This window comes from Ovis aries, chromosome 2 (genome assembly GCF_016772045.2).
Source record: "Ovis aries strain OAR_USU_Benz2616 breed Rambouillet chromosome 2, ARS-UI_Ramb_v3.0, whole genome shotgun sequence".
NCBI lineage: Eukaryota > Metazoa > Chordata > Mammalia > Artiodactyla > Bovidae > Ovis > Ovis aries.
Genome location: NC_056055.1, coordinates 248,957,596 through 248,983,239, shown reverse-complemented (window position 1 = coordinate 248,983,239; position 25,644 = coordinate 248,957,596). Strand labels below are relative to the sequence as shown.

The 25,644-nt window shown below is 55.3% G+C and overlaps 1 protein-coding gene and 1 long non-coding RNA gene across 2 annotated transcripts in view; both read left to right on the top strand.

Annotated features, from left to right (window-relative positions):
- Positions 1-4,379, top strand: part of PADI3 (peptidyl arginine deiminase 3) — a 29,176-nt gene extending 24,797 nt beyond the window's left edge. Inside the window, 2 exon segments of the mRNA NM_001009791.1 lie at positions 2,312-2,437; positions 4,128-4,379. Coding sequence (NP_001009791.1) covers positions 2,312-2,437; positions 4,128-4,361 — 360 coding nt within the window. The 3' untranslated portion in view covers positions 4,362-4,379.
- Positions 4,380-18,341: 13,962 nt separating this feature from the next.
- LOC121818799 (uncharacterized) lies at positions 18,342-22,365 on the top strand. Its single transcript, XR_006058925.2, has 2 exons — positions 18,342-20,390; positions 22,011-22,365. It is a non-coding gene; the product is annotated as an uncharacterized LOC121818799 (long non-coding RNA).
- The last annotated feature ends 3,279 nt before the right edge of the window (positions 22,366-25,644 follow it).

The following is a 25,644-nucleotide window of genomic DNA, read 5'->3' as shown; positions in this document are numbered from 1 at the left end:
TGGCTGTGACTCTGAGCGCGACTGGGGATCTGAGCACAGGACAGGACTCGATCTGACTTAGGCTTTGGAGTGACCTCTCTGCTGCTGGGCTGAGGATCTGTCTTCTGTTATGGCAAGGGACGGGGGTAGTGACTGTAGGTCCCAGCAGGAAGCAGGGGCACTTCAAGCGGATAACCAGAGTGGTCCAGAAAAGGGGGTGTTACAGAGGTGCAGGGCGGGTTTAAGGAAGTCAGCAGGGCCTATTCTGCATCCCCAGGGTAGGAAGAGGGGCGCTCTCACCTCTCCCAGGCCTGGAGGAGTTGGGTGAGGAGCATGTTACTGGAGCCTGGGTGGGTCTCTCCAAACATGGCCACAATATTGTTATTAGCCCCCAATTAATTAAATTTTTTAAAAAGAGAGGTTGTAAGACGGGAGCTGGGGCTGCACAGCCAACCTGCCGTGACCCCAAGTACACTCTCCCAGCAGCGCCCCACCTTATGCCACCGCCCCCGCGGGCTGAGCCCAGCGGGAAGCCTGCGGGTACAGGAACCCCTGGTTCCCAAGGGTCAGTCCCCCAGGACGCAGTGCAGGGAAGAAGGGGGCAATGGGTCCAGAAGAGCAGACAGCATCCAGCGCAGGGCCCTCCAAGAAGCACACGCCCGGACGGGGGTGACCCTCTCAGGGGCTGAATTAGGGACCATGCCTGCAGGAGGGACGGAGGAAGCGAGTGGGGGGGGCAGGGCGAGCTGGGGGGGGGTAGGGCGAGCTGGGGGAGGGGGCAGGGCGAGCTGGGGGAGGGGGCAGGGCGAGCTGGGGGAGGGGGCAGGGCGAGCTGGGGGAGGGGGTAGGGCGGGGGCGGGCTGGTGGGAGGGGGCAGGGCTGGTGGGAGGGGGCAGGGCTGGTGGGAGGGGGCAGGGCTGGTGGGAGGGGGCAGGGCGGGCGGGTCCTTGACGGCGGGCAGCCCGGGTCAGGCTCAGCAAAGTGGGGCGAGCCGCGAGCCAGTCAGGTCTGCCCTTCTGCCCCTGCGCTTAGCCACTGGCCCTGCGCAGCGGGTGGGGCCTCGGGCGCCCACGTGGGCTGGCTCGCAGGGTTGGAGCTCGCAGCGGGCCCTCGTCGGCTCCACTCCTGCCACGGGGGAGCGGTGAGGGGCCTTGTCGTGGTCACCGCGTGGCGGCGGAGGAAGCCGCGAGGCCAGGCCGCAGGGGACGGCGCTCCACCCGCGTGGGGGCGGGGTCAGATCGGCGCGTTTGGGAAGCAGACGGAGGAGCCGAGAATGACTGCGGGGGTTTTCTCTTTCACTGGAGTGTGCGTGTGCGCGTGGTTAGTCGCTCAGTCGCGTCCGACCCTTTGCAACCCTGTGGACTGTAGCCCGCCAGGCTCCTCTGTCCATGGGATTCTCCGGGCAGGAGTACTGGAGCGGCTGCCAGGCCCTCCTCCGGGGCATCTTCCCGACCCAGGGATGGAACCCACCTCTCCTGCACCGCCTGTATTGGGGGCGGACCTTTCTTTACCCACTGAGCCACCCGGGAACCTGATTGCTTTATAGTGGGGCGTTAGCGTCTGCTTTACGGGGAAGTGAGTCAGTTGTATAACACCCCCCCTTGCCCTCCCGCACCCCTTACCCACCTTTCCAAGTCATCAGAGCCCCTAGCTGAGCTCTCTGCGCGGTAGGCAAGCTCCCGCTAGCTGTGTATGGTAGAGCATGCACGTCAATGCATCTGGGCCGAGCCGCGACACATTTCCAGAGCTGAAGAATGCGGAAGGGATGGCGTGGAGGGTGGGTAGAAATGAAAGTCTGTCTTTGGACTCCTCACATCTGATGTGCCCATCAGACACCCAAGTGGAGGTGCGCGGGGCTGGTTGCACCTGCGCGTCTGAGCCGAGGGAAGGCGCTGGGCTTTGTAAAGTGGCTCCCATGTGCGTACTCAGTCGTGTCCGGCTCTTTGCTCCCCTGTGGACTGACGCCCGCCAGGCTCCTCTGTCCGTGGGATAGTGGCTGGGAGGTAGAAATGTGGGAGTTGGCGGTGTCTGGTGTTTTGAACGGTAAGACTGGAGGAGATCCCGGAGGAGTGAGGCTCTAGAGAAGGAAGCGGGTGGAGGACGGGGCACCCTGAGCCACGCTCGCGCCCTGCCAGGGGGTGAGGCTGTGGCGGGGGACCCAAGCAGGCGTATTTTGATAGAGGCGCACAAGGAGGAGGTGCGCGTGGAGGGCTGACCTGTGGGCACTTGGGCATCTTGTCCGTCCTCAGCGAGACGTGCCCCCGGGGGGCCTCCCCACCCCCCGCACGCCACCCCCGCAAGGCCTCCCTGACTCCCCTCTCCCCCTCCCCAGAGCTGCATCGACTGGAACCGGGAGGTGCTGAAGCGGGAGTTGGGCCTGGCGGAGCGCGACATCGTGGACATCCCGCAGCTCTTCAAGATGGAGAGGAGGAAGGCCGTGGCCTTCTTCCCAGACTTGGTGAGGCCTTCAGCCGGGGCTTCTGGTTTTGTCAGATCAGGTGCCAAGCCTCAGTCCCCCGGGGGCCAGCGCCCGCTGCCTCTGTATTTGGGGTTGAGGGGCCGGGGCTGGGGGCATGGAGACTCAGAGGCCCCACGGTCCCAGCAGAACTGGTTGTCTTGACCGGTTGTCAGTCACCACGAAATGCTCCCTGGCCGACCCACACTCCGGGGCCATCCGGGAGGCCCTTCTCTCCTCCCGGGGACCCACTCGGCATTTGTGCAGCGAGCGAAAGATTGCATGAGGCTGTGCGTGGAGCATCCACCGGAAGGCCAGACAGCCCTTTCTCCCGGCTCCCGGACACTCGCCCACCCGCCACATACCCTGTGTGAGATGCAGAGACGACTCAGGCTGCTCCCTGCTCCCAAGGAGCTGCCAGTCAGATCTGGTCGGGGAGAAACTCGCTTCACCTCTCTGAGGGTTTGTCCCAAAGATCTACTTTGTGTGATAAAGTATATGCCACTTCAGAGGTGAAACCAGTTCCAGCCCGAGAGGTAGGCCCAGAAACCCAAGAGGGCTCCGTGGAAGAAGTGGCCTTTGATTGAGCCTGGGGGCTTTGCCCCTGGTGTCTCTGAAACTTGAACTTGCATCTGGAACACTGGGACCTCGGGGCCCCACCCCAAGGGTTCTGATCCTGCAGGGGCCTGAGACTCGCTGCCTTTCTAACAGTGAACCCCTGGGCGCTCTCTGAGCCCACCCTTCCAGCAGTGCAGCCGTCAGTCAGCCAGCTCCCTCCTGCCTCTTTCCCCTCCCTCTCGAACCCTCCCCACCTCCATCCCTTGGAGGAACCAGACTCCGCCATCAGCAGAGGCTTGCGGGCAGCCTGTCCACACCACCCTTGCTTCATCCCTCCTCCTCCTTCCCCTTTCTGACTGTTTGCCCTCTTTGATTTCCCCACTTGCAAAGCCTCTTATCACTCCCTTTCCTTCCTGCATCTCCAGGAAGGCCTTGCAATAAGGTCCAAGCCCCCAGAAGCTTGTGCAGCGCTCCAGATTCTTGTGTTTGTAGGAAACGGAAGACCACCAAAGTGGGTTTCGGCCAGAGCCAAAGATTTAGCATAAGGACCCCACGAAGGCCCGTGGCAGGGGTGGCCGCTGTGGAGGGCGTTAGGAGGGCCTGGAACCAGCTCCTGTTTCCACGGCTACCCCACTCATCCCTCCTCCCCCACCCCACCGCCTCCTCCTCCCCCACCCCACCGCCTCCTCCTCTGCTTGGCTTCCCTAGCCTCCCTGTCCCTGGGGACAGACATTAATATGGCCACACAGAAGTGCAGACACGGGGAGAGAGACTCAGCTGTCCCACCACGGTGACGGCGCCACCCGAGGAGGGAATCTGGCCCAGCTCGGGGTACACATCTACCCTGGTCCCATCGGCTGTAGCCTGGGAGTTCGGGATTCCACAGCACAGACACAGCAGCTGCCACAGCCTACTGACGAGGAGGGCAGCTGCCAGAGGGAGAAGCTCTCACCATGAGCTCTGCACGTGCACAGCTGGCTAGAGTTCTTGCCAGACCGCGTCCCTCCCCCCTGCCTGAAGGGGCTAGTGGCTGTTTGCAAGGCTGCTTCAAAGACAGCACCAGGTCCTGCTGAGCATAGAGAAGGTGCTGGGGTGGGAGCTGATGCTGCCCCTGACCTGGGTGCCCCCTTTGCAGGTGAACATGCTGGTGCTGGGCAAGCACCTGGGCATCCCCAAGCCCTTCGGGCCCGTCATCAACGGCCGCTGCTGCCTGGAGGAGAAGGTGCGGTCCCTGCTGGAGCCGCTGGGCCTCCGCTGCACCTTCATCGACGACTTCACCCCGTACCACATGCTGCACGGCGAGGTGCACTGCGGCACCAACGTGCGCCGGCAGCCCTTCTCCTTCAAGTGGTGGCACATGGAGCCCTGAGCCGCCCTGCCACCCTTTACCCCTGGGGTGGGCCGTCCGCCTGGGCGACGGAGGCCGGAACAGCCCTCGGGCAGTGTCGAGAGACCCCAGGGCTCCGGGTGGAGCACCCGCGCGGAAGCCTTTCCCTCCCAGTGCTCACGCCTTGCCTGCCGCCCACGCGGTTCTCAGACTTGACCCCCTTGGCTTCCCGAGAGGGACCTCGTTTGTTGTGGTCTGTCTTGCAGATCAGCGTGACCCATGGGGACTCCTCCAAACACCCCCGTCTCCACCCCCAAATCCTCTATGTGGAGCCTAATTCCCTCTGGAGTCTAGAAACATCCACGCCTCTCCTCTGCCCTCTTGGCCTGTGTGTCCTCATGAAGGAAGGACCCACAGTCCTGCTTTGGTCTGAGATTTAGCCCAGCGCCTCACCCACAGTGAAGGAGCAGAGGTCTGTTAGATGGAGGTGGGACCAGCATTCCAGCTCCCAGGCCTCTGACCAGCTGTTGAAATCTCTCTTGCCCAGCGCCCAGCATAGTACGTGCTTCCAGACGTATGTTGAAGCAACGTTAGCGACTCCTTACTTAGCCTGAGAAACATCTCATCATCTGGCTTGGTTCTAAACCCTCCTGGAGTGTCTTGGAGATGAAACTATATGGGAAATTCCCGGAGACTGGGAAGACTGGTTACAAGGTGAAGAATGTCCTTCATAAGACATGAGATGCTTTAGTGACCCTGGGCCTCTCTGCAGGAGGGGAGACCCCTGGTAGAATCAGTCCTGGGCTTTCTATTGACCCCAGGTCAACGTTCCATGTTCTGCTTTGCCTCAGGAGAGGGGCCCTGGTGGAGCCAAACCCACCAAGACCACTTGGGATGGGAGGGCTCTGGGGATGGGCCAGTCTGAGCTCAGGTGGGCAGGGAAAGGGGCGGGGTGCTTTCCCCAGGTGTATGTCCGTTCCGTGGGTGCTCTGTGTGGGTCCAGCTGTGCTTCCGTCACTGGCTAATAAATCGACAGAAACACGAACAGTGTGAATCTCGTTCAGCTCCCTCTAGACAGCAGGAGCAGGGAACTTTCTTGCAGCTGAAGCATCTGCTTGCCTAGGCCTCCAGGAATTTGAGGCTGAGCAGCCCAAACTTCGGTTAAGACGGTGAGGTGGTTCCATCTTGGCCACGGGACTCATCCCGCGGGTCGCCATGGCCAGTTGCAGTGATACGATGTGAAAATGCAAGCCCAGGGGTCAAATGCCAGGCTGCCAGGACCGAGCGAGCATGGCAGGGCGAGGGTCTGGGCTGTGGCCGGAAAGTTGCATTGTGAGTGTGGCAATGGGAAGCCAGGGTGTGGACCTTGGGGAAGCTTGCGTGTGCCCTGAGGGACACCCTCCTTCCTGTCCACGGGGAGGCCATGGCCACCCCGTGAAGGCCCCCCGGGCTTGCTCTGGAGCCCCGGGAGGTTGCTCCCTGTGCCCCTCCCTGCGAACCGCCGTGTTCTCTCTGCAGAGGCAAGCTTCAGAACAGCTCACTCAGCCCCAGGGCTGGGTGGTTTCCGGGTGGTTAGTGAAGATCCCACAGCCTCCCCCCAGCACCCCTCCTGGCCACTGTTTACCTAGAATCTCTGAAGTAGACTCCCACCGCCCTTCACAGGACTGGATTCCGACAGAATAAGCCCACTTCCAAGGGAAGCTGCGACCAATGAGAGTGTTGAGAAAACTGTATTTTTTGAAAGAGTTTCAGTGGAGGTACATGCCTCCAGATGGTAAGTGCCTAAAATCGGAAGAACTCAGATGGGTTCCCAAGCAGGCATTTCTCGCCCTGGATGAGCCCAGACTGACCACGAGGTCCTCTTCGTGAGGCCGCGGTGGGCCCAGCAGCAAGTCTGAGACACTTCTCGTGGCGCAAGCGTGACTCCTGTGCTTCAGGCTCCTGCAGCCCAGGAGCCTGGCCTCGATGGCAGAGGAAGCAACATCAGTCCCCACCGGGGCCCTGCAGACGCCGTTCACCTGTCCACACCGCAACAGTATAGCCAGCGTGCGTTTCCTCCACCACTGTTACAGACTGCCACCAGCTCAGTGGCTTAAAGCAGGTTTATACTCTTACAGGTCTGGAGGTCGGAAGTCTGGAAGGCGCTGCTTCTCCGGGCAGCCCGAGCGGGGACTCTCTCCTCTCCTGTCTCCCAGCTCCCAGGGGCCTCCTGTGCGCCTTGGGCTTGTGGCCCCTGCCTCCAGCTCCAGAGCCTGCGTTGTAGCGTCACGCATCCCCCCAACTCTTCTGCTCTCTCCCACTTCCTGGGACCCTTGTGATCGGGCCCAGCTGGATAAGCCAGGCTCCTCCGGCATCTCTGGGTCAGCTGATTCACAGCCTTGATCCCATCTGCGGCCTTTATTCCCCTTTGCCATGTAAGAAAACGTGTTCATAGGTTCAGGGAGTTTGGACATGGACCCCCTTGGGGGGCGGTTATTCTGGCCACCACAACCAGACTGGCCCTTCTGATCTCCACAATCTGGACCACAATTGCCCCCTCCGAGATCCAGCTTGGCCTCTGGACAGGTGTCGTGGAGTCAGCAGGAGAGAGATGCCGTCTGTGAACTCTTCCTCCAGCACTCGCATTCAGTCCTGACCCTCAACACGGGCCTGAGACCCGGGGCCCAGGGGATGCAGGCTGGGTGGCTCCTGAGAGCACCGCGGGCTGCCTCATCAAGCCTGGGGCGAGGGTCCCCTCCACATTGCCACCCCAGACGGCTGCCTGCGGCGCACCGTTTGGTCCCTGGAAAGCCCCGGGGAGACCTGAGCGAGGCCTGAGTTCCTGTGGAGCAGCTCCTCCCCCTCCCCCACCCATACTGCGGTTCCTTCAACACGGGGTCAGCTTGACCCTGGGGAGTGAGGACGGAGGTCCCAAGGGAGCCTGAAGGGGGCTTGACTGGGCCAGCTGTTACATCCTCGCAAAAGCTGGTTCAAAACCTCTGTTAACTCCTCGTTCGTTCATTCCAAAAGTATTCGACGCGCGCCTACTGTTTGCCAGACAGGATCTCTACCCGCAGGAGTCTGTATCCAGGGAGGCGTCGAGAAAAGAAGCGCAAGTAGCTAGCAGTCGTGACGAGTGCCGTAAAGTGGGGGCGGCGAGGGCGCGAGAATAACGGGGAGCCTGCTTCGGCGGGACGGGGTGCTGTTTGAGCTGACACTGAGGGGTGGCCTGGAGCGGCCGGTGAGCGGGGAGCCAGCTTCCGGGCGCTGGGAAGGCCGTGCCGAGGCCTGGAGCAGGGGAGCGCCTGCAGCCCTGCAGGGTGGGGAGCGGGAGGAGGAGGGCCCGCGTTCCTGCAGCCTCGCTGCGCCCAGTCTGAAGCGGCCTGCCACTCTCCACTCCCCGCCAGGGCCTGACTCAGGGCAGAGAGGACGGGGCTTGCCCAGGCACTCCGCCCGCACACCCCGCACACCGCAGCCCCGGCACAAAGCATCAGGCGCAGCGGAAGGGCCACGTGCCCCGGAGTCGGATGGCCCGATGCTGAACTCGGAGGTACACTTTGCCTCTCTGAGTCTCTGTTTCCCCCTCCGTAAAATGGGCGTGGAGACTGTCTGGCCCACCGAGCTTGTGTGGGGTCACATGAGGTGCTTGGTCGTGCCCGGCATGTAACACCTGATGAATGGTGGCTGTTATATAACACGCCCAGGCCCTCTCCACATGACCGCTGCGTATATACGCTCCCAATGTCTGCGTTCTAATAGAGGACAGAGACCCGTGGAGACCCAGAGGTCGGAGCTGGGAGGAGGGAAGGGAAGGCTTCCTGGCAACTCCCGGGTCACAGCCTGCTGGACTCAGCAGCCCCAGGGTGACCCGGGGGAGGCTCCCTCCCAGACAGGAGGGGAGCCTGTCTTTCTCGTAGGGACTGACCTGGGCGGCCCCAGGCCTGCCTGACTCACGCTGCGTTCAGAATCAGTAAAGAGTAACTGCGGGGCTCTGGCAGGAGGTTGCCCAACGCTGTGGTCTCCTGACCTTTCCGCCGCAGCCCCGCAGGACGGGAGCATCAGGCGGGATGGCTGAGGCTCCAGGCGAGGGTGGCTGGACAGGAATTCTGGACGACTGGACAGAGTCCACGGAGCTGTCCTTTCCTACAAGGTCACCGTCATGCCCACCCCCTATGGCGGAGTGAGGGTGCGCGTGGGCCGCGCTGGGCGTGCGCCAGGCTGCTTACACACATCTTCTTGCCTGCTCTTCCCGACAGGCTGGCGTGAAGTTGCGATTACTAGTCTCTCTTTATAGACAAGGACACTGAGGCGCGAATGACGAGACCTGCCCGGGTCACGGAGCTATGACACGTTTGTGGGGGAGTCAAGTTCGAGCCTGGGTGGGCGACCTCTGTAACCTGGTTCTCAACCAGACATTCTTGTGGTTCTCAAATTGGAATCACCTGGAAGCCTTTCAAAACCTGGCAGAGTCCTCCTCCCCCTTGGAGACTCCGTCTGGAGGTTGGGGTGTTGCCAAGAGAGGCCCGATGACGCCGCCCCGCAGCCAGGATGGAGAGTCTGCAACCCCCGCCCACCATACTGTCCTCCTGAGCACCTCTGCCCCTCCCCTGACCCGGTACCCCTCCCCTCGTCTGCAGCCAGCAGTCTCGGGGGGCCCTGGCCTCCTTCTGTGCCTTCTCGGTGGCTCAGCAGTAAAGAATCCCCCTGCAGTGCAGGAGACCCAGGTTCAATCCCTGGGTCAGGAAGATCCCGTGGAGGAGGGCACGGCAACCCACTCCAGTCTTCTTTTGAGCCTCCCAGGTGGCACTAGTGGTAAAGAACCTGCCTGCCAATGCAGGAGACGTGAGAGTCGTTGGTTCCATCCCTGAGTCTGGAAGGTCCCCTGGAGAAGGAACTGGAAACCCACTCCAGTACTCTTGCCTGGAGAATCCCATGGACAGAGGAGCCGGGTGTTCAGAGTCCGCGGGGTCGCGCAGAGCTGGACACGACTGAGCTCACACGTGGCTTCCTTTCATGGCAGCCACCTGAGCTGTGATGGTGTTCCAATAACCAGGCAGTTCCTGCTGCATCCAAATTTTCTTGCTGGGCCAGAGGTTCTTAAACAAATTGCACAAGATTTCCTGGAAGAGTCATTAAAACCACAGATTCCTGGGCCACCAACCCCTCCAGCCAAGCCTCCCGAGACCGAATCTCTCGGCCTAGGCATCTGTGTGTTATGAAGCTTCCCAGACGGCTCTGACACGGCCGGTCACTGCGATCCGTTCCTCCTCACTGCTGTACAGCGTTCTGTTCTGTGAGTGACTTTCCTGCCAGCGTGTCTCAGGCTCTTCCCACGTTTGCTGTGGCGGCCGATGTGGCTCTGGCCGTTCTTGGCGCTGCTCCCTGGTGCGCACCCACGAGTCTGCCTAGAACGAGTGTCTACAAGGTGTTCAGCTCTACCGACTGCGCTAAGAAGGGTGATACCAGGGAGGAAAAAGGAGCAGGTGTGGTTTGGGAGCAAGTATGGGTCCAGGGCAGAGAAGGCAGTGGCAGCCCGCTCCAGTGCTCTTGCCTGGAAAATCCCAGGGACGGGGGAGCCTGGTGGGCTGCCGTCTCTGGGGTCGCACAGAGTCGGACACGACTGAAGAGACTCAGCAGCAGCAGCAGCAGCGTGGGTCCAGGGAGGTCAGCTGCTCTAACAAAGAGACTACGACGTGTGTGGCGGCCCTGATGCTCTCTGCGCTTCCTTCCTGCTCAGGCCAACAGTCCCAGGTGCTTCGGCTCCGAATGGTGATAACATGTCTGGGGCAGAGGGGGACTGCTCCACGCCACCACTCAGGGGCCCAGGCTGACGGAGGCGCTATCAGCTCCACTCTGGGCCCTGACCGCGAGGCTCCGGGGGAGAAGAGAGAGGCTGCAGAATCACACCCGCCACTGAACCACCAGGGTCCACGCCACCCCTGCCTCCTCTCCAGGGGTGAGGACTCAGCATCGCGTGGCCCAGGGGACGCTGGGAAATGTGGCCGTTGACTGGGCAACCACCTCCAGTGCTGGGTCCGCCCTACAGACCAGGAGAGGGCTTCCCTGTCAGCTCCTAGCCACCCTGAAGCTGGAGAAGAAGGAGGCTGGGCCAGGAGAGAAACCTGGTTCACAGAGGGAGCCTGCTGGGGCCCTGCCATCTGTCTTCAGCTCGAGTCTCATCCCTAATCCACTCGTGTCCTTCCTTCAGGATGCAGACGAGTCTTCCTCTCCGGTGGCCAGATGGTGCAGGCTCACCCCGCAGGCTCCTCTCTGCCCCTCACCACCCCCAGCCCCATCCACACAGTGGTCCTGGGTCCTGCCTGCTGAGCGAGGGCCCCTGAGAGTGGGATTTCCTGGCAAGAGATGAAAGAGGCAAGGGAAGTGGAGGAACAGCCTCAGGGAGGGCTTCAGGGGTGGCTGGAGGTGCACGGGGACGCGTCCCCATGGTTCCTGCTCCCCTGCCTGCAGCCATGAAGCCAGCGCTGTGCCAGCGTGGAAGCCGCTTGAGCCTCATCTGCCAACACGGGAGAGCTCTGCAGCTGGGGAGGAGCTGGAACTGCTTCCCCAGCCCGCCCTCGTTTAGACCCGTGGATGCCTGGTGAGCACCGACTGTGTGCCCACGAGGACCGCGGCATCATCCGGAGCCTGGGCTCTGGGGCCAGGCGGCCAGGGCGTGCTCTCCAGCTCTGCCACTGCCGGTCTGAGACCTCGAGCGGGTGACTTAAGCTCTCTGGACTTTACTCTCCTCCTGGTAGAACGGGCACAGTGACGGTACCCACACCACGGCACTGCTGTGAGCAGAGCAGCAGGCCTGAGTAGGAGCCTGGCAGAGGGCCTAGCATGCTGCAGCTGTGTGACAGGGAGGCTGTGACCTGAAGTAAGCTGCCTGAGCAAGCGAAACAGGCAGGGGTGTTGATCTCTGAAGCCTTGATTTTTCTGCACCGCCTGCTTCGGAGCCTCTTGCCTGCTTTTCCACCTTATTTATTTAGCTGTGCAGGGTCTTAGTTGCAGCGAGTGGGATCTAGCTCCCTGAACAGGAGTCTAAGCTGGGGCCCCACATCGGGAACGTGGGTCTTCACCACCAGACCACCAGGGAAGCCCCTTGCCTGCTTTATTTTTTTTTTTCTGATGATAAGTGTTTTTTAGGTTAAGCTGGACACATAAGATGTTGAAAGTGAAGTGAAAGCCTCTCAGTCATGCCTGACTCTTCGTGACCCATAGACTGTCCATGGAATTCTCAGCCCAGAATACTGGAGTGGGTAGCTGTTCCCTTCTCCAGAGGACCTTCCCAACCCAGGGATCGAACCCAGGTCTTCTGCATTGTGGGCGGATTCTTTACCAGCTGAGCCACAAGGGAAGCCCGAGAATACTGGGGTGGGTAGCCTATCCCTTCTCCAGGGGATCTTCCCGACCCGGGAATGGAACCCGGGTCTCCTGCATTGCAGGTGGACTCTTTACCAGCTGAGCCAGCAGGGAAGCTGAACTACCATAAGAAGTTGGGTCAGCAAAGCCTTCATTAAGACAACAGGTATGGCAGAAACCAAAGCAACCGTGTAAAGCAATTATCCTTCAATTACATAAAAAATAAACGAGAAAAGCCATAGGTATAAGCACTGGCTGCTCCCTGGCGGGCAGGCGGTGGCGTCTCCCGTTTGCCCACCACGATGTGCCAGCGGTTACTCCCTTACAAGCTGAAGCCGAATCCAGCATTGGGCAGGTTTTCACGAGGCTCAGAGTGGAAGAGGGGCTGAACTCTGTTACTCCAAGTCCGTCCCCTCAGTTCTGGGCAGCAGAGCTGGATCTCTTGCTTCCCCGCACTTTGTCAGGCGGGTAGCAAGGACCTGAGGTGGTTGCTGATACGATCTCAGGGGCAGGAGTCACCCTTGGAATTCCTAGAGAGGAGCGCATGCTTGGAAAACCCCAAGAGTGTTATCAGCACTCATCAGCTCTGTGTGTGTGTGTGTGTGTGTGTGTGTGTGTGTGTCGTGAACCAGCAGATGCAAAGAAAGCGCAATCAGTAACTCCCTGGAGTGAGCTGTCTTTGAAGGGTTTAAGGCCAACAGCAAAGTTAGCTCCGTAGTTTCTTTTTTGAACACTTCCTGGGTCTCTCAATGAGTCTCAGCATCCTGAGGAACAGCATCTCAGTGTTAATTATCTCAATCTGAAACATCTTCATCACAGAAGTGATAGCTGCCCCAGGCAGTTCCCTCTGCCTGGGCGAGCAGAGACCTGAGCGGGCGTGGACAGGGCGCCATTCAGGAAGGAGCGTCCTTGCGGGCTCAGCGTGCTCGCTGCCTGTTCTGCAGGCAGCTCCTTTCTGTGTGCTGGCTGTGCCGGGTCGTCGCTGTGTGCAGGCCTTTCCTCCGGGAGCAGGGCTCTCTCCAGTGGCAGTGCACGGGCCCTCGTCACGGCGCGTCCTCTTGTTGCAGAGCACGGGCTCTCGGGCGCGCAGGCTGGCCTCAGTCGTTGCCTCTCCGGGCTCCGGAGCACAGGCTCAGTAGCTGCGGCTCACAGGCTTAGTTGCCCCATGGCATGTGGGATCTTCCCAGGCCAGGGTTGGAACCCGCGTCTCCCGCGTTGACAGGCGGATTCTTTACCACTGAGCCACCAGGGAGGGCCACTTATTGCCTATTTTTCATTTTCTATTCCCTTGACACATTTCTCAAGGGACTCCAGCCTACTTAGAATAAGGAAACGTTCAGCAAAAAGGTGACTAAAAAGTAGAGAAAAATAAAGACGTCAAAGCAGGAGAAAATCTCAGACATAAATGCTGTGGGAAAGAACATGAGGATCACACTGGCACTTTTGGTGAGGCTCGTAATTAGACTCTGAGCTTCCTAGCAGCCCGTGCAAGAAGGGACCAGAGCTGGGCATCTGCTTCTCATTACTAGAAGGCAGGTGGCATGTGAAACGATTCCTGACACACACACACGTTTTTCAAAGATGAGGCAGTGTCAGCGTCCTCAGCCACCTCACAGCTCTGGTGAGAGGCTGCCTGGGGCGGGCCTCTGTCTCCTCATCTGTAAACTATGAACAGCGCTGACCTTTTGGATGGTTTGAGGACTGGGCCAGCTCCTGGCAGACAGTAAGCATCCAACCAAAACCTATTCCTTACTTTCTGTGCCCCCTCACCTCCCACAGGATGAACGCCTTACTATAGTTGCTGGTTTCTTAGTGCACGGCTATGTAACCCTCGTTTTATTCTATTTAACCCACGTTATCACATTTTTGTTGGACTATGATTACAGCGCTGTGTAAGTCTCTGCTGTGCAACAACGGGAATCAGCTCACTGTCGTTTGGTTGCCAAGTTGAGTCTGACTCTTTACAACTCCGTGGACTGTAGCCCACCAGGCTCCCCGGTCCATGGGGTTTCCCAGGCAAGAATACCGCAGGGGGTTGTCATTTCCTTCTCTAGGGGATCTTCCCGACCCAGGGATCAAACCTCCTCTCCTGTCCAGCACGTGGGTTCTTCACCACCGAGCCGCCAGGGCAGCCTGTGAATCAGCCGTGTGTACACACGTGCCCTCCTTTGGAGCCTCCCTGTGACCCACTCCACACTGCTCTAAATAAGCACAGCCACCCCTACTCTCTATCCAGCTCAGTGGCAGGCTCTGAGGATAAAGCAGTGAGTGAGCAGGCGTGAGCCCTCCCTTTAGGAGGCTCATAGGTTAGCAGAGAGGCGAGGCCAACAGGCAAGGCCAGCATGGCAGGGTAAGCTCAGTGATAAGGGCATAATAGTGCCTATGATGACTTCCGTATTTTTAGGGTTAAGCCCAAGCTAAGCACTGTGCTTCGGAGAAGGCGACGGCACCCCACTCCAGTCCTCTTGCCTGGAGAATCCATGGAGAGAGGAGGCTGGTAGGCCGCAGTCCATGCGGTCGCTAGGAGTCAGACACAACTGAGTGACTTCACTTTCACTTTTCACTTTCATGCATTGGAGAAGGAAAGGGCAACCCACTCCAGCCTTCTTGCCAGGAGAATCCCAGGGACGGGGGAGCCTGGTGGGCTGCTGTCTCTGGGGTCGCACAGAGTCGGACACGACTGAATGACTTCCCTTTCACTTTTCACTTTCATGCACTGGAGAAGGAAATGGCAACCCACTCCAGTGTTCTTGCCTGGAGAATCCCAGGGACAGGGGAGCCTGGTGGGCTGCGGTCTCTGGGGTCGCACAGAGTCGGACATGACTGACGTGACTCAGCAGCAGCAGCAGCAGCACGGTGCTTGACAGGAAGAGCACGAGAGAGGGGACCTATAGACACGGCAGGGGCTCATGAAAGAAAACAAACTCCCAGTAAAACTCTAGCAGCTGCATGCAAACAGGAGGGCAAGATCAGATTATACACCATCAGAGCAAATCAAACGGGTCCCAAGAATGCAAGCTTCATCTCAGAAAATCAGTTTGGTAGATTAATAGAGCAAAGAAGAAAAGACACAATTGTCTCAATAAATTAGAAAAAAGCTGAAAAAAACTTCCATTTACGAATTTAAAATAAAACTTTGAGAATAGAAAGGAACTTCCTTAACCCGATAGAGAATTTCTACCAGAGTGGTTCTCAGAGGGCATCCGCATGGCCAGCGAACTTGTCTGAGATGGAGACCTTCAGGCCTCATCCAGGCTCACTGAATCTGAAACTCTGGGGGCTGGGGTCAGGGAGAAGTCTGGGTTTTAATAAGCCTTCCAGGTAACTCTAGAGCTTGACAACCGCCGATCTACAAGAAACCCACATCAGAAACTATACTTAATGATGGAATGTTGGACCCATTCCTTCTAGGCACAGAACAAGAGAAGAGTGTCCACGGTCATTAGTTTTATTCAGCATTCAACAGAAAGCTCTTGCAGTATAGTAAGGCAAGAGAAAGAAATAAAAGTCTGAAGGTTTGAAGAGGATGATTTCTTATGTAGAAATCCAAAGCAGTCTATAAGCTATAAGCGGGGAGGGAGGTGTGCTCATACAGTTTCAAGGGTGCTAAAGCTATTTTTGGGGGCTCCAAACTCACTGCAATGGTAATTGCAGCCATGAAATTAAAAGACGCTGACTCCTTGGAAGGAAAGTTATGACCAACCTAGATAGCATATTAAAAAGCAGAGACATTACTTTGCCGACTGAGGTCCGTCTAGTCAAGGCTATGGTTTTTCCTGTGGTCATGTATGGATGTGAGAGTTGGACTATGAAGAAGGCCGAGTGCCGAAGAATTGATGCTTTTGAACTGTGGTGTTGGAGAAGACTCTTGAGAGTCCCTTGGACTGCAAGGAGATCCAACCAGTCCATTCTGAAGGAGATCAGCCCTGGGATTTCTTTGGAAGGAATGATGCTAAAGCTGAAGCTCCAGTACTTTGGCCACCTCATGCGAAGAGTTGACTCATTGGAAAAGACTCTGATGCTGGGAGGGATTGGGGGCAGGAGGAGAAGGGGACGACAGAGGATGAGATGGCTGGATGGCATCACTGACTCAATGGACGTGAGTCTGAGTGAACTCCGGGAGTCGGTGATGGACAGGGAGGCCTGGCGTGCTGCGATTCATGGGGTCACAAAGAGTCAGACACGACTGAGCGACTGAACTGAACTGAACTGAAAGGCCTTTTATTCCTCAGCCTGGGCGGGGTTGGCATGACGTTCACCCTGGTGTTACTCCTTGAAACGGCCGCGTGTGACGCCCTCCTCTGCATGCGTGACACATTCTGCCATCTGCAGAGGTGCACGCAGATAGCGGCAACTGCAGAAAGCGCGCACGCGTGGCTCAGGTTCACGCACAGGGCCCACACGGAACCAGTGCAGATCCCCACCTCCGGCAGCAGATGGCAGAGGACTTGCCAGCCTCGGGAAGGGCAGCTGAGGGTGGGCGGCCAGGAGTCCAGCTGCTCTGAGGCTCAGGGAAGAGCTCACACGTGGGCGACCAGCCTGTAATAACGGGCGCCTCTCTCCAGAAGAGTTCCTGAGCGCGTGTGGGTGGGGGCAGTGGTCAGAAAGCCTTGACTCTCTCTGGGTGGGAGGGACGGGGAGAGGAAGGAAGGGTCGCTGGAGGGAGAGTCCCCAGCAGAGTGAGCCGTCACACTGCAGGGTGGAGGGTGTCCCCTGTGTCCTCTGCTCCTTGAAGGGGGCAGACACCTCTCCCTCCTCTGACAGACACTGCCTGCGCCCTCCATCCCCTGCTGATCAACTCACAGAGCTCCAGCCCCCGAGTGCCAGCTCCTCCTCTGAGTACTGGACCTGGGGTGCAGGGGACTCGCCCCCCAGGAGCGGCCCTTAACCGAGTGAACGCAGCCACAGGCGGCAACCGTGGAGACAGGCTCGCTGACACGCCTTCCCTGGCTCCCCTCCCTGCCTCGTTTTCCCCCTGCCCTCCAGTGGGCGCAGCGCCTCCCAAATAAAGACTTGCACTCAAACTCCTGTCTCGGCGTCTCCTTCTGGGGAAACCAAAGCCAAGAGCACTGCCCCGGGCCCCTGCCAGGAGACGGAGAAGACGGAGACTGCTCACAGGCAGCCGAGAAAGCACGCCTGCCTTGGCTCTGCACCAGCTCAGCCGTGACCTCAGGCCAGCTACGGCTCTGCCCCCAGCCTCAGTTTCCCCATGCAAAAATGAAGGGAGGCTAAGGGCACCTCTGTTGGTTCCTCTAAATGCTCAAAAGAGAAAGTGACCCCATAAGCATTAAGAACACCTGTCCTTAATCAGGTATACCTTGTCCTTTAATCAGCTAAACGCCAGTGGACAATAAAAGTGACCACCTGCCGTATTCTCAAAATGACAAAATTGTGATGATGTGGAACACACAGCTGTTGCCAGGGGTGTGGGCGGGTGGAGGGGCGGGTGGGCGGGTGGAGGGGCGGGTGGGTGTGGCTGAAGAGATAGTGCCAAGGGGTGTCTCTGCAGTGAAGGGACAGTCTAGGTGATAGCTAGAGTAACCTACTGTGTCATAAACTGACACCAAATACACACAGATTGGACTCCTGTCAATGTCCTGATTTGGGTGTTTTATTTTTACAAGATGTGGGGCAAACTTGTTTAAGAGTAAATGGAGCTTCCCTCTAATACCTTTGCAACTTCCTGTGAACCTTCTATTTCAAATAAAAAGCTTAAAGAAGTAACAGAGAGAGAGCGCGCCTGTCCTGAATGCTGTATGGCACCACACATATGTGGAATCTAAAACATAGACACAAATTCTGGTTCACAGAAATGGAGACGAGAAAGCTGATGGCCAGAGACTGGATGCGGAGAAAACCATAGAGTGATTCAAGCTCAAGTCAAAACAGAGTGATTCACGCTGCTGCTGCTGCTGAGCCGCGTCAGCCGTGTCCGACTCTGTGCGGCTCCAGAGACAGCAGCCCACCAGGCTCCCCCGTCCCTGGGATTCTCCAGGCAAGAGCACTGGAGTGGGCTGCCATTTCCTTCTCCAGTGCATGAAAGTGAAAAGTGAAAGTGAAGTCACTCAGCCGTGTCCGACTCTTAGCAGCCCCATGGACTGCAGCCCACCAGGCTCCTCCGTCCATGGGATTTTCCAGGCAAGAGTACTGGAGTGGGGTGCCATTGCCTTCTCTGTGATTAACTCTATTAAATCGAAATAGAGTGATCTGAGTACAAATTTTCAGTTGTAAGAACAATTTCCGAGGATCTGACGTACAGCATGGCGCCTGGTTAATAATGTAGTGTTGCACACTTCAGGCTTGGGAGAGTGGGCTGTAAGGATTCTCCCACACACCCGCACACACAGACTGTCAAACGCTGGCTGTGTGAAGTGGCGACTGTGCTAATTATCCTGATCCTGGTAATCACTCTGTCGTGTGCACACATATCAGTCATCATGCTGAACACTTTAAATGTCCACAATTACATTTGCCAACTGCTGCTCAACAAAGTTTTTTTTAAAGATAAGGGGGATAAAATGGAACACCTGTCTTAAATTACATGGTCTATGGCGGTTAATTTTGTGTGTCAACTTAGCTAAGCCACGGCACCCAGACGTCTGGTCACGCATCAGCCCGGATGTCGCTGCGCAGGTGTCTTTAGCTGAGATTAACATTGCACACCAGCCTCTGTAGTGTGGGTGGGCCTCACCCGATCGGCTGAGGCCTCAACAGACTGCTGCTGCCGCTGCCACTGAGTCGCTTCAGTCACGCCCAACTCTTGTACGACCCTATGGACGGCAGCCCGCCAGACTCCTCTGTCCATGGGATTCTCCAGGCAAGAATACGGGAGTGGGTTCTTGCCATTTCCTTCTCTCCTTAACAGACTAGAGGCTAACATCCTCCAATGAAGAGGGAATTCTCCTAGTGGACTGCCTTCAAATCCAAGCCACGACATCTGCTCTTCCTTGGGGCTCTTTCCTGCTTACCCTGCAGATTCGGGACTCACTAGCTTCCAGTCATGTGAGCTGACTCCTTGAAATTCCTCCTCTGTGCACCCAGTGTGTATATGCCTGCTTGGGAGCTTCAGTCGGGTCTGACTCTCTGAGACCCCATGGACTGTAGCCCACCAGGCTCCTCTGTCAGGGGATTCTCAAGGCAAGAGTACTGGAGTGGGTTTCCATGCCTTCCTCCAGGGGATCTTCCCCACCCAGGGTTCAAACCCCCGTCTCCTGCATCACAGGCGGGTTCTTGGCCGCTGAGCCGCTGGGGAGCCGTATACACATATTCTGAGAGAGAGGGGTCTCCTGTTGGTTCTGTGTCTGTGACTTCTGTTTGCTGCTCCTTGAAGGCAAGAACCCTTTGGTCCCTGTGTCCCTAATACCCGGCACAATACCAGGAGCAGAAGTGCGCTCAGCTGATGTCTCTGAATGAATCTCAGTCAGTAGACCCGCGGGCCTGGCGTCTTTCATTTTCCCTCCTAGTTGGCCAGTAGAGCCTTGTGGTGAAGGCTTTGCCATCAGCTCGATATGGGTTCCGATCCTGATTTCCGTTACCACCAGCATATGATCTTGTTTGAGCCCTTTCACCTCGTTGAGCCTCAGTTTATTTGCCTACAGAACGAGGGTGGCCACCCCTTCCTCCTGGGGTTGACATGAGGGTCACTTGAGGTGGTGTGTGCCAAGGGTTCACCTGGAGCCCGCCCGGGGCCCAGGACTCGCTAGTGAACGCTGTTAGCTGGGCGCACAGTACTGGAAAACTCTCTGCACAAAGGCAGTCAAGAAAACATTGTTGGGATATCACAGGTGAGAGCAGGACATCCCAGGAAAATCGAAGGCTTCCCTCTTCAACAAGGGAAGAGGTCCTGGCACACAGCAAACGTCTGATGGCTGAGTGAAAGAGGCGTGCTCAGGGAGCATGAAGCAGCCACCGGAGGCCCCGCTCGGTGAGAGACGGGACAAGAGCCCCAGGTGCAAACACAAGCGGCAGCCGGGGCCCATCCTCCCCCTTGAAGGCTTCTGAGCCTGGGACGTCACAGGACCCAGAGGTCGGCTCATGCGAACTCGCAGAGGCCTTGGGCGGCAGCCCTCCCTGGTGAGCAGGCCGCACAGCGAGGTCTGGAGCAACCAGGAGGGAGCGCGGGAGAAGCCAGTCCCCAGGCAGGCAGGCTGCGCCCAGACCCCCACGACCGTGCCCCGCCTGCCGGCTTTCCGGCCGGGAGCCAAACCACTGAACAAACAAATCCCAGGCAAGCTGGCCCCACAAGCCTGGCTGAGAGGAACGTGAGGCGTCGGTGTTATTCTAAACCGGCTCTAGGTTCAAGCTCGCACGGCAGTGCTATTTTAACGCAGCTCCAGTTTCAACGGTCAAGCTGCCGCAGAAAGACAATCACGGTCTACCCAGAAAGAGCGAAGCTCTGGATTCGGGAGGCGACAGCTTGCCCACAGGGCCCGGCTCCTGGCTCTGGCCCTTTCGCTCCCTAAGCTCCCGCCTGATCAAAAGTGCTCTAAAACCAGAGCGTGAGTGGCAGGCAAGCCAGGCGGCAAGCTCTGGAGCATTTCTCAGCCTCACTAGGGGCTAGACACGAGACGCAGCCGTCAAGAGGGCAGAAGCGGAAACAAAGCGCACGTGGCTGGGAAGGCCGGGAAGAAGCGAGCTTTTAAGCGAGCTGCTTACAGAGGCGTGGTTTCATATCACCCTTCGGAAAACAGTTTTAAATAGTAGGAGTGCTATCTTCCCACAAAAAACAAGGTACGATCCTATTCAGAGATAAATGTCTATTTTTTTTATTTCGTAATAGCAAAAAATGAGAATCATGCTTGCTCAGAATGTAAAGGCATTTGGGAATGGGCAGGAAAACTGCGGTCCTTTCGTTTGATGGGTTATATGAAGCCACCACCACATGGAAACTGCAAGGTCTTTACAACATCAGGATGAATAGCTTTGCGTTAAGTGAAAAAACTCTGGCTACAAAAGGAAGTGACCTGTGAAACGACTAAATGGATTAGTCGGGGTGGTTGTAGTAATCATTACCTATGGAAATGGTTTTAATTGGGCATGACTTACTTTGAACACATTTTTAAAATTTTAAATGTACGTAAAAAGAGAGAAAAAACAGATTTAAATGTACAAGATAGAAAGTTGTCGGTGTCCTGTAAAGTGAAAAAAGCTGTGCAACAGTAGTTTTGGCCTTAATCCAACCATTTATACTGCTCTAGAAGAATCCACGCCTAACTGATAACAGAGGTTACCAGTGGAGAGTGGAACAAGGAGGCATGAAAGAGGGGGAATTTCTCTTTCTACTTAAAAAAATAATATCACCTTTGGGATAAGGACTGGACATCTAAAAAAAATTGTATAAGAACGGAAAAGAATCCATAAGATATGAAATTTAAAATTCTGTGTATAAAACATAGAAGGAAATAAAATCATATGCCAGAAATGGGGCTGCAAAGAGTTGGGCACAACAGCGACGGAACGGCAAAGGTGACTGATGGACTCAGGGAGTATTTTTATCTGTGTTTCCTCCAACTAGCCTTTCCCCCACGGACTCGTTATTATCAGCCACTTGTAGTAAGAAGGGGGAGATGTCCTGATGTCCCGTAAGTGTTTTTAAAAGGAGACTGTGGAATTCAGTAACCCTACCATGTGAAATATGAAGTTTTCTCTGGGGAGTATCCATCCGCAGGATACAAAGCTCCAACCTGGAGGCATTCCGAGTTTCCTCCAGCAGCTACAGACAGAACCTCAACCACGGGGGTGGGAGGAAATGCCTACTTTAAACTCTCAAATAATGAGCTGGTTGCTTTCCCCAAAGATGAAAAGAACTGGCCCTTTGAATGAATCCCTGCCAAAGCGGGGAAGCCTCCTCCCCAGAGGGAAGTGGATCTGAGCCCTTACTCTCCACCATCCAGTGCAGGCAGTGGTGGAGGGAAGACAGCTTGGGCGCTGAGCCTGCCTGGGTCCACACCCCTGTTCAGGTCCCTGGCAGTCCAGACAAACGCCAGAGGTCTGCACGACCCAACTGTATGAAATGTAAATAGCTGAAAACCAGGAAGAGATAGACAGCATTTGGAATTCAGCCAGGCAGCAAAGCAATTAGTTGAAAAAAGTTAGCTTCAGTCCTGCAGAGGATTCCAGACTCAAAGCAAATGAAAGAATTGCCTTGAAGGTGTAGCTTGAATTCAGGTAAATCGTTAACCCCTCCAAATGACATGGATTTGGAGTTCTCTGTTGTCATAGTAACTAAAAACCACAGGCTCAGCGGTTCCTCTATGGCCAGGGGAGAATCACTTTATGTTTCGGGTTCCTGCCCCCAAAACACATCTAGTTGCTATTTTCTTGAGATAATAAAACTGCTTTATTTTACAGGAGGCCAGTGGAGGAGGCAGGACTGTAGTGACCATCTGCTCACACTCAGGGCCGGGGGTGGAGAGTGATAACAAGGCACGTTTGTGTCTCCCGACCAGGATGGCATCGGCTGAGACCAGAATCCCCACCATCATCTCCTATGACAAGAGATGAACTCAGAAGTGCCATAGATAAATCAAAATAATGAAATCCTCAAAAATGTTGAAGTAACCTTCATGAAGGCAGGGAAGACAAAACAGAAGCAAATAAATAATAAAATGACAAATTTCAGCCCTGATATGTCAATAATAACATTAAATATTAATGTTCTAAAGGTGCCAATTAAAAGAGATTAGGAGAATAAACTTTAAAACCATATACTGTCTACAAGAAACTTACTTCAAACATATAAAATAAGTAGGCTGAAAAACAAAAGAATGGAGAAGATTACCATGCAAATCCTAACCAAAAGAAAGCCGGAAACAGCTTTACGAATATCAGATGATGTAGACTTGGGGCTTCCCCGGTGGGTCAGTGGAGAAGAATCTGTCTGTCCAATGAAGGAGACTTGGGTTCAGTCTCTGGGTTGGGAAGGTCTCCTGGAGAAGGAAATGGCAATCCACTCCAGTATTCTTGCCTCTAAAATCCTGTGGACAAAGGAGCCTGGCGGGATGCAGCCCATGGGTCGCAAAGAGTTAGACACGACTAAGCGACTGAGCACGGCTGCACCAAGCAGACTCAAGAGCAGAAAGCTTACAAGGAGCAGAGAGGGACGCAAAAGAGTCAGTCCACCAGAAAACAGTGAGCCTACATGTGTATGCTCCAAACAAGCACTGCAAGAGGTGTGGAGAGCTGATAGAACAGAAGGGAAAGATAGACAAATTCACAGCAATAACCGGAGACTTCAACACTCCTCTCTCCACGCTTGACAGAACAACTAGACGAAAAGAAATTCAGGAGGACGAGGAACTCCACAACAGAACTGAACTGGCGTCCACAGAACACTCTACCCAAGAGCAAGCTAGTGGAGGTGACGGAGTTCCAGTGGAGCTCTTTCAAATCCTGGAAGATGATGCTGTGAAAGTGCCGCATTCAATATGACAGCAAATTTGGAAAACTCAGCAGTGGCCACAGGACTGGAAAAGGTCAGTTTTCATTCCAATCCCAAAGAAAGGCAATGCCAAAGAATGCTCAAACTACCGCACAGTTGCACTCATCTCACACGCTAGTAAAGTAATGCTCAAAATTCTCCAAGCCAGGCTTCAGCAATACCTGAACTGTGAATTTGCAGATGTTCAAGCTGGTTTTAGAAAAGGCAGAGGAACCAGAGATCAAATTGCCAACATCCACTGGATCATGGGAAAAGCAAAAGAGTTCTAGAAAAAACATCTACTTCTGCTTTATTGACTACGCCAAAGCCTTTGACCGTGGATCACAACAGGCTGCGGAAAATTCTGAAAGAGATGGGAATACCAGACCACCTGACCTGGCTCTTGAGAAATCTGTATGCAGGTCAGGAAGCAACAGTTAGAACTGGACATGGAGCAACAGACTGGTTCCAAATTGGGAAAGGAGTACGTCAAGGCTGTATATTGTCACTCTGCTTATTTAACTTCTATGCAGAGTACATCATGAGAAACGCTGGACTGGAAGAAACACAAGCTGAAATAAAGATTGCCAGGAGAAATATCAATAACCTCAGATATGCAGATGACACCACCCTTATGGCAGAAAGTGAAGAGGAGCTAAAAAGCCTGTTGATGAAAGTGAAAGAGGAGAGTGAAAAAGCTGACTTAAAACTCAACATTCAAAAAACTAAGATCATGGCATCCGGTCCTATCACTTCATGGCAAATAGGTGGGGAAACATGGAAATAGTGAGACTTTATTCTCTCGGGCTCCAAAATCACTGCAGATGGTGACTGTAGCCATGAAATTAAAAGACACTTGCTCCTTGGAAGAAAAGCTATGACCAACCTAGACAGCATATTAAAAACCAGAGACATTACTTTGCCAACAAAGGTCCATCTAGTCAAAGCTATGGTTTTTCCAGTAGTCATGTATAGATGTGAGAGTTGGACTATAAAGAAAGCTGAGCACTGAAGAATTGATGCTTTTGAACTGTGGTGTTGGAGAAGACTCTTGAGAGCCCCTTGGACTGCAAGGAGATCAAACCAGTCAATCCTAAAAGAATCAGTCCTGAATATTCACTGGAAGGACTAATGCTGAAGCTGAGACTCTAATACTTTGTCCACCTAATGTGAAGAATTGACTCACTAGAAAAGACCCTGATGCTGGGAAAGATTGAAGGCAGGAGGAGAAGGGGACGACAGAGGATGAGATGGTTGGATGGCATCACCGACTCGATGGACATGAGTTTGAGCAAGCTCCAGAAGTTGGTGATGGACAGGGAGGCCTGGCGTGCTGCTGTCCATGGGGTGAGCAACTCAGCAACTGAACTGAACTGATTGAGCCCCAGTTCACGTGTTAAAGCCCTGATGGTCCCATCTATAACGGGGGCATCACAATAGGACCTGCCTCATGGGGCCGTTGGCAGGAAGCAGGCTTGGAACTCAGGCCTGACTAATCCCACAGTCCTGCTCTTAATTAATGAAGCAAATGCTTTGCTTCAAAGCCAGAGAAAATAAATAAAAAAGCTTCCATATATGTTAAATAGACATTTCTCCAAAGATATACAGATGGTCAAAAGGCACGTGAAAAGATGTTCAGCAGCGCTCATTCTTAGAGAAATGCAAATCAAAACTCTAGTGAAGTATCCCCTCATACCAGTCGCAATGGTTATAATCAAGAAGTCTACAAACAATAAATGCTGGAGAGGGTGTGGAGCAAAGGAAAGTCTCCTACACTGTTGATGGGAATACAAATTGGTTCAGCCACTATGGAGAATATTGTGGAGGTTCCTTAAAATAAAACTGAAAATAGAGCTGCCAGAAAACCACAATTTGAAAAGATATGTGTACCCTAACGATTGTTGCAGCAGTATTTACAATAGCAAGGACGCGGAAGCAAGAGAAATGGCCGCGGAGAGAGCAGTAAAGAGGATATGGTGTATATACATATATGTATGTATACACAACGGAATATTACTCAGCCGTAACAAAGGATGAAATAATGCCATTTGCAGTGACATGGGTTGACCTAGAGATTGTCATTATGAGCAAAGTCAGACAGAGAAAGACAAATATATGGTATCACTTATATGCAGAATCTTAAAAAATGGTACAAACGAATGTTCTTCCAAGACAGAGATGGGGTCACGGATGTAGGAAACAAACATGGTTACCGAGGGAGGACGGAGGGAAGACTGGACTGGGAGACTGGGCTTGGCGCATACGTATGACCGGGTGTGAACCAGGGGACTATTAATAATGAGGACCCGCATGTAGCAGAACCCACTGTGTGTACAGGGAGCTCGACTTAGCACTCTGTAACGACCGTCCGAAGAGGACTGGCGGCGCGTATCTGCATAACCGGCTCACCTCGCGGCTCAGCAGGGCCCAGACGCCACTGCAGACTCATAGGCTCCAGTAGAGGCTCTGCTGCTCCAGATCCCCGAGCAGGCCTCCTCTGGGTGTTGGCTCTGGGGCCCGTCCCGCCACCCCTCACCTGGACGGGCAGGCGGCAAATGTTGGCCC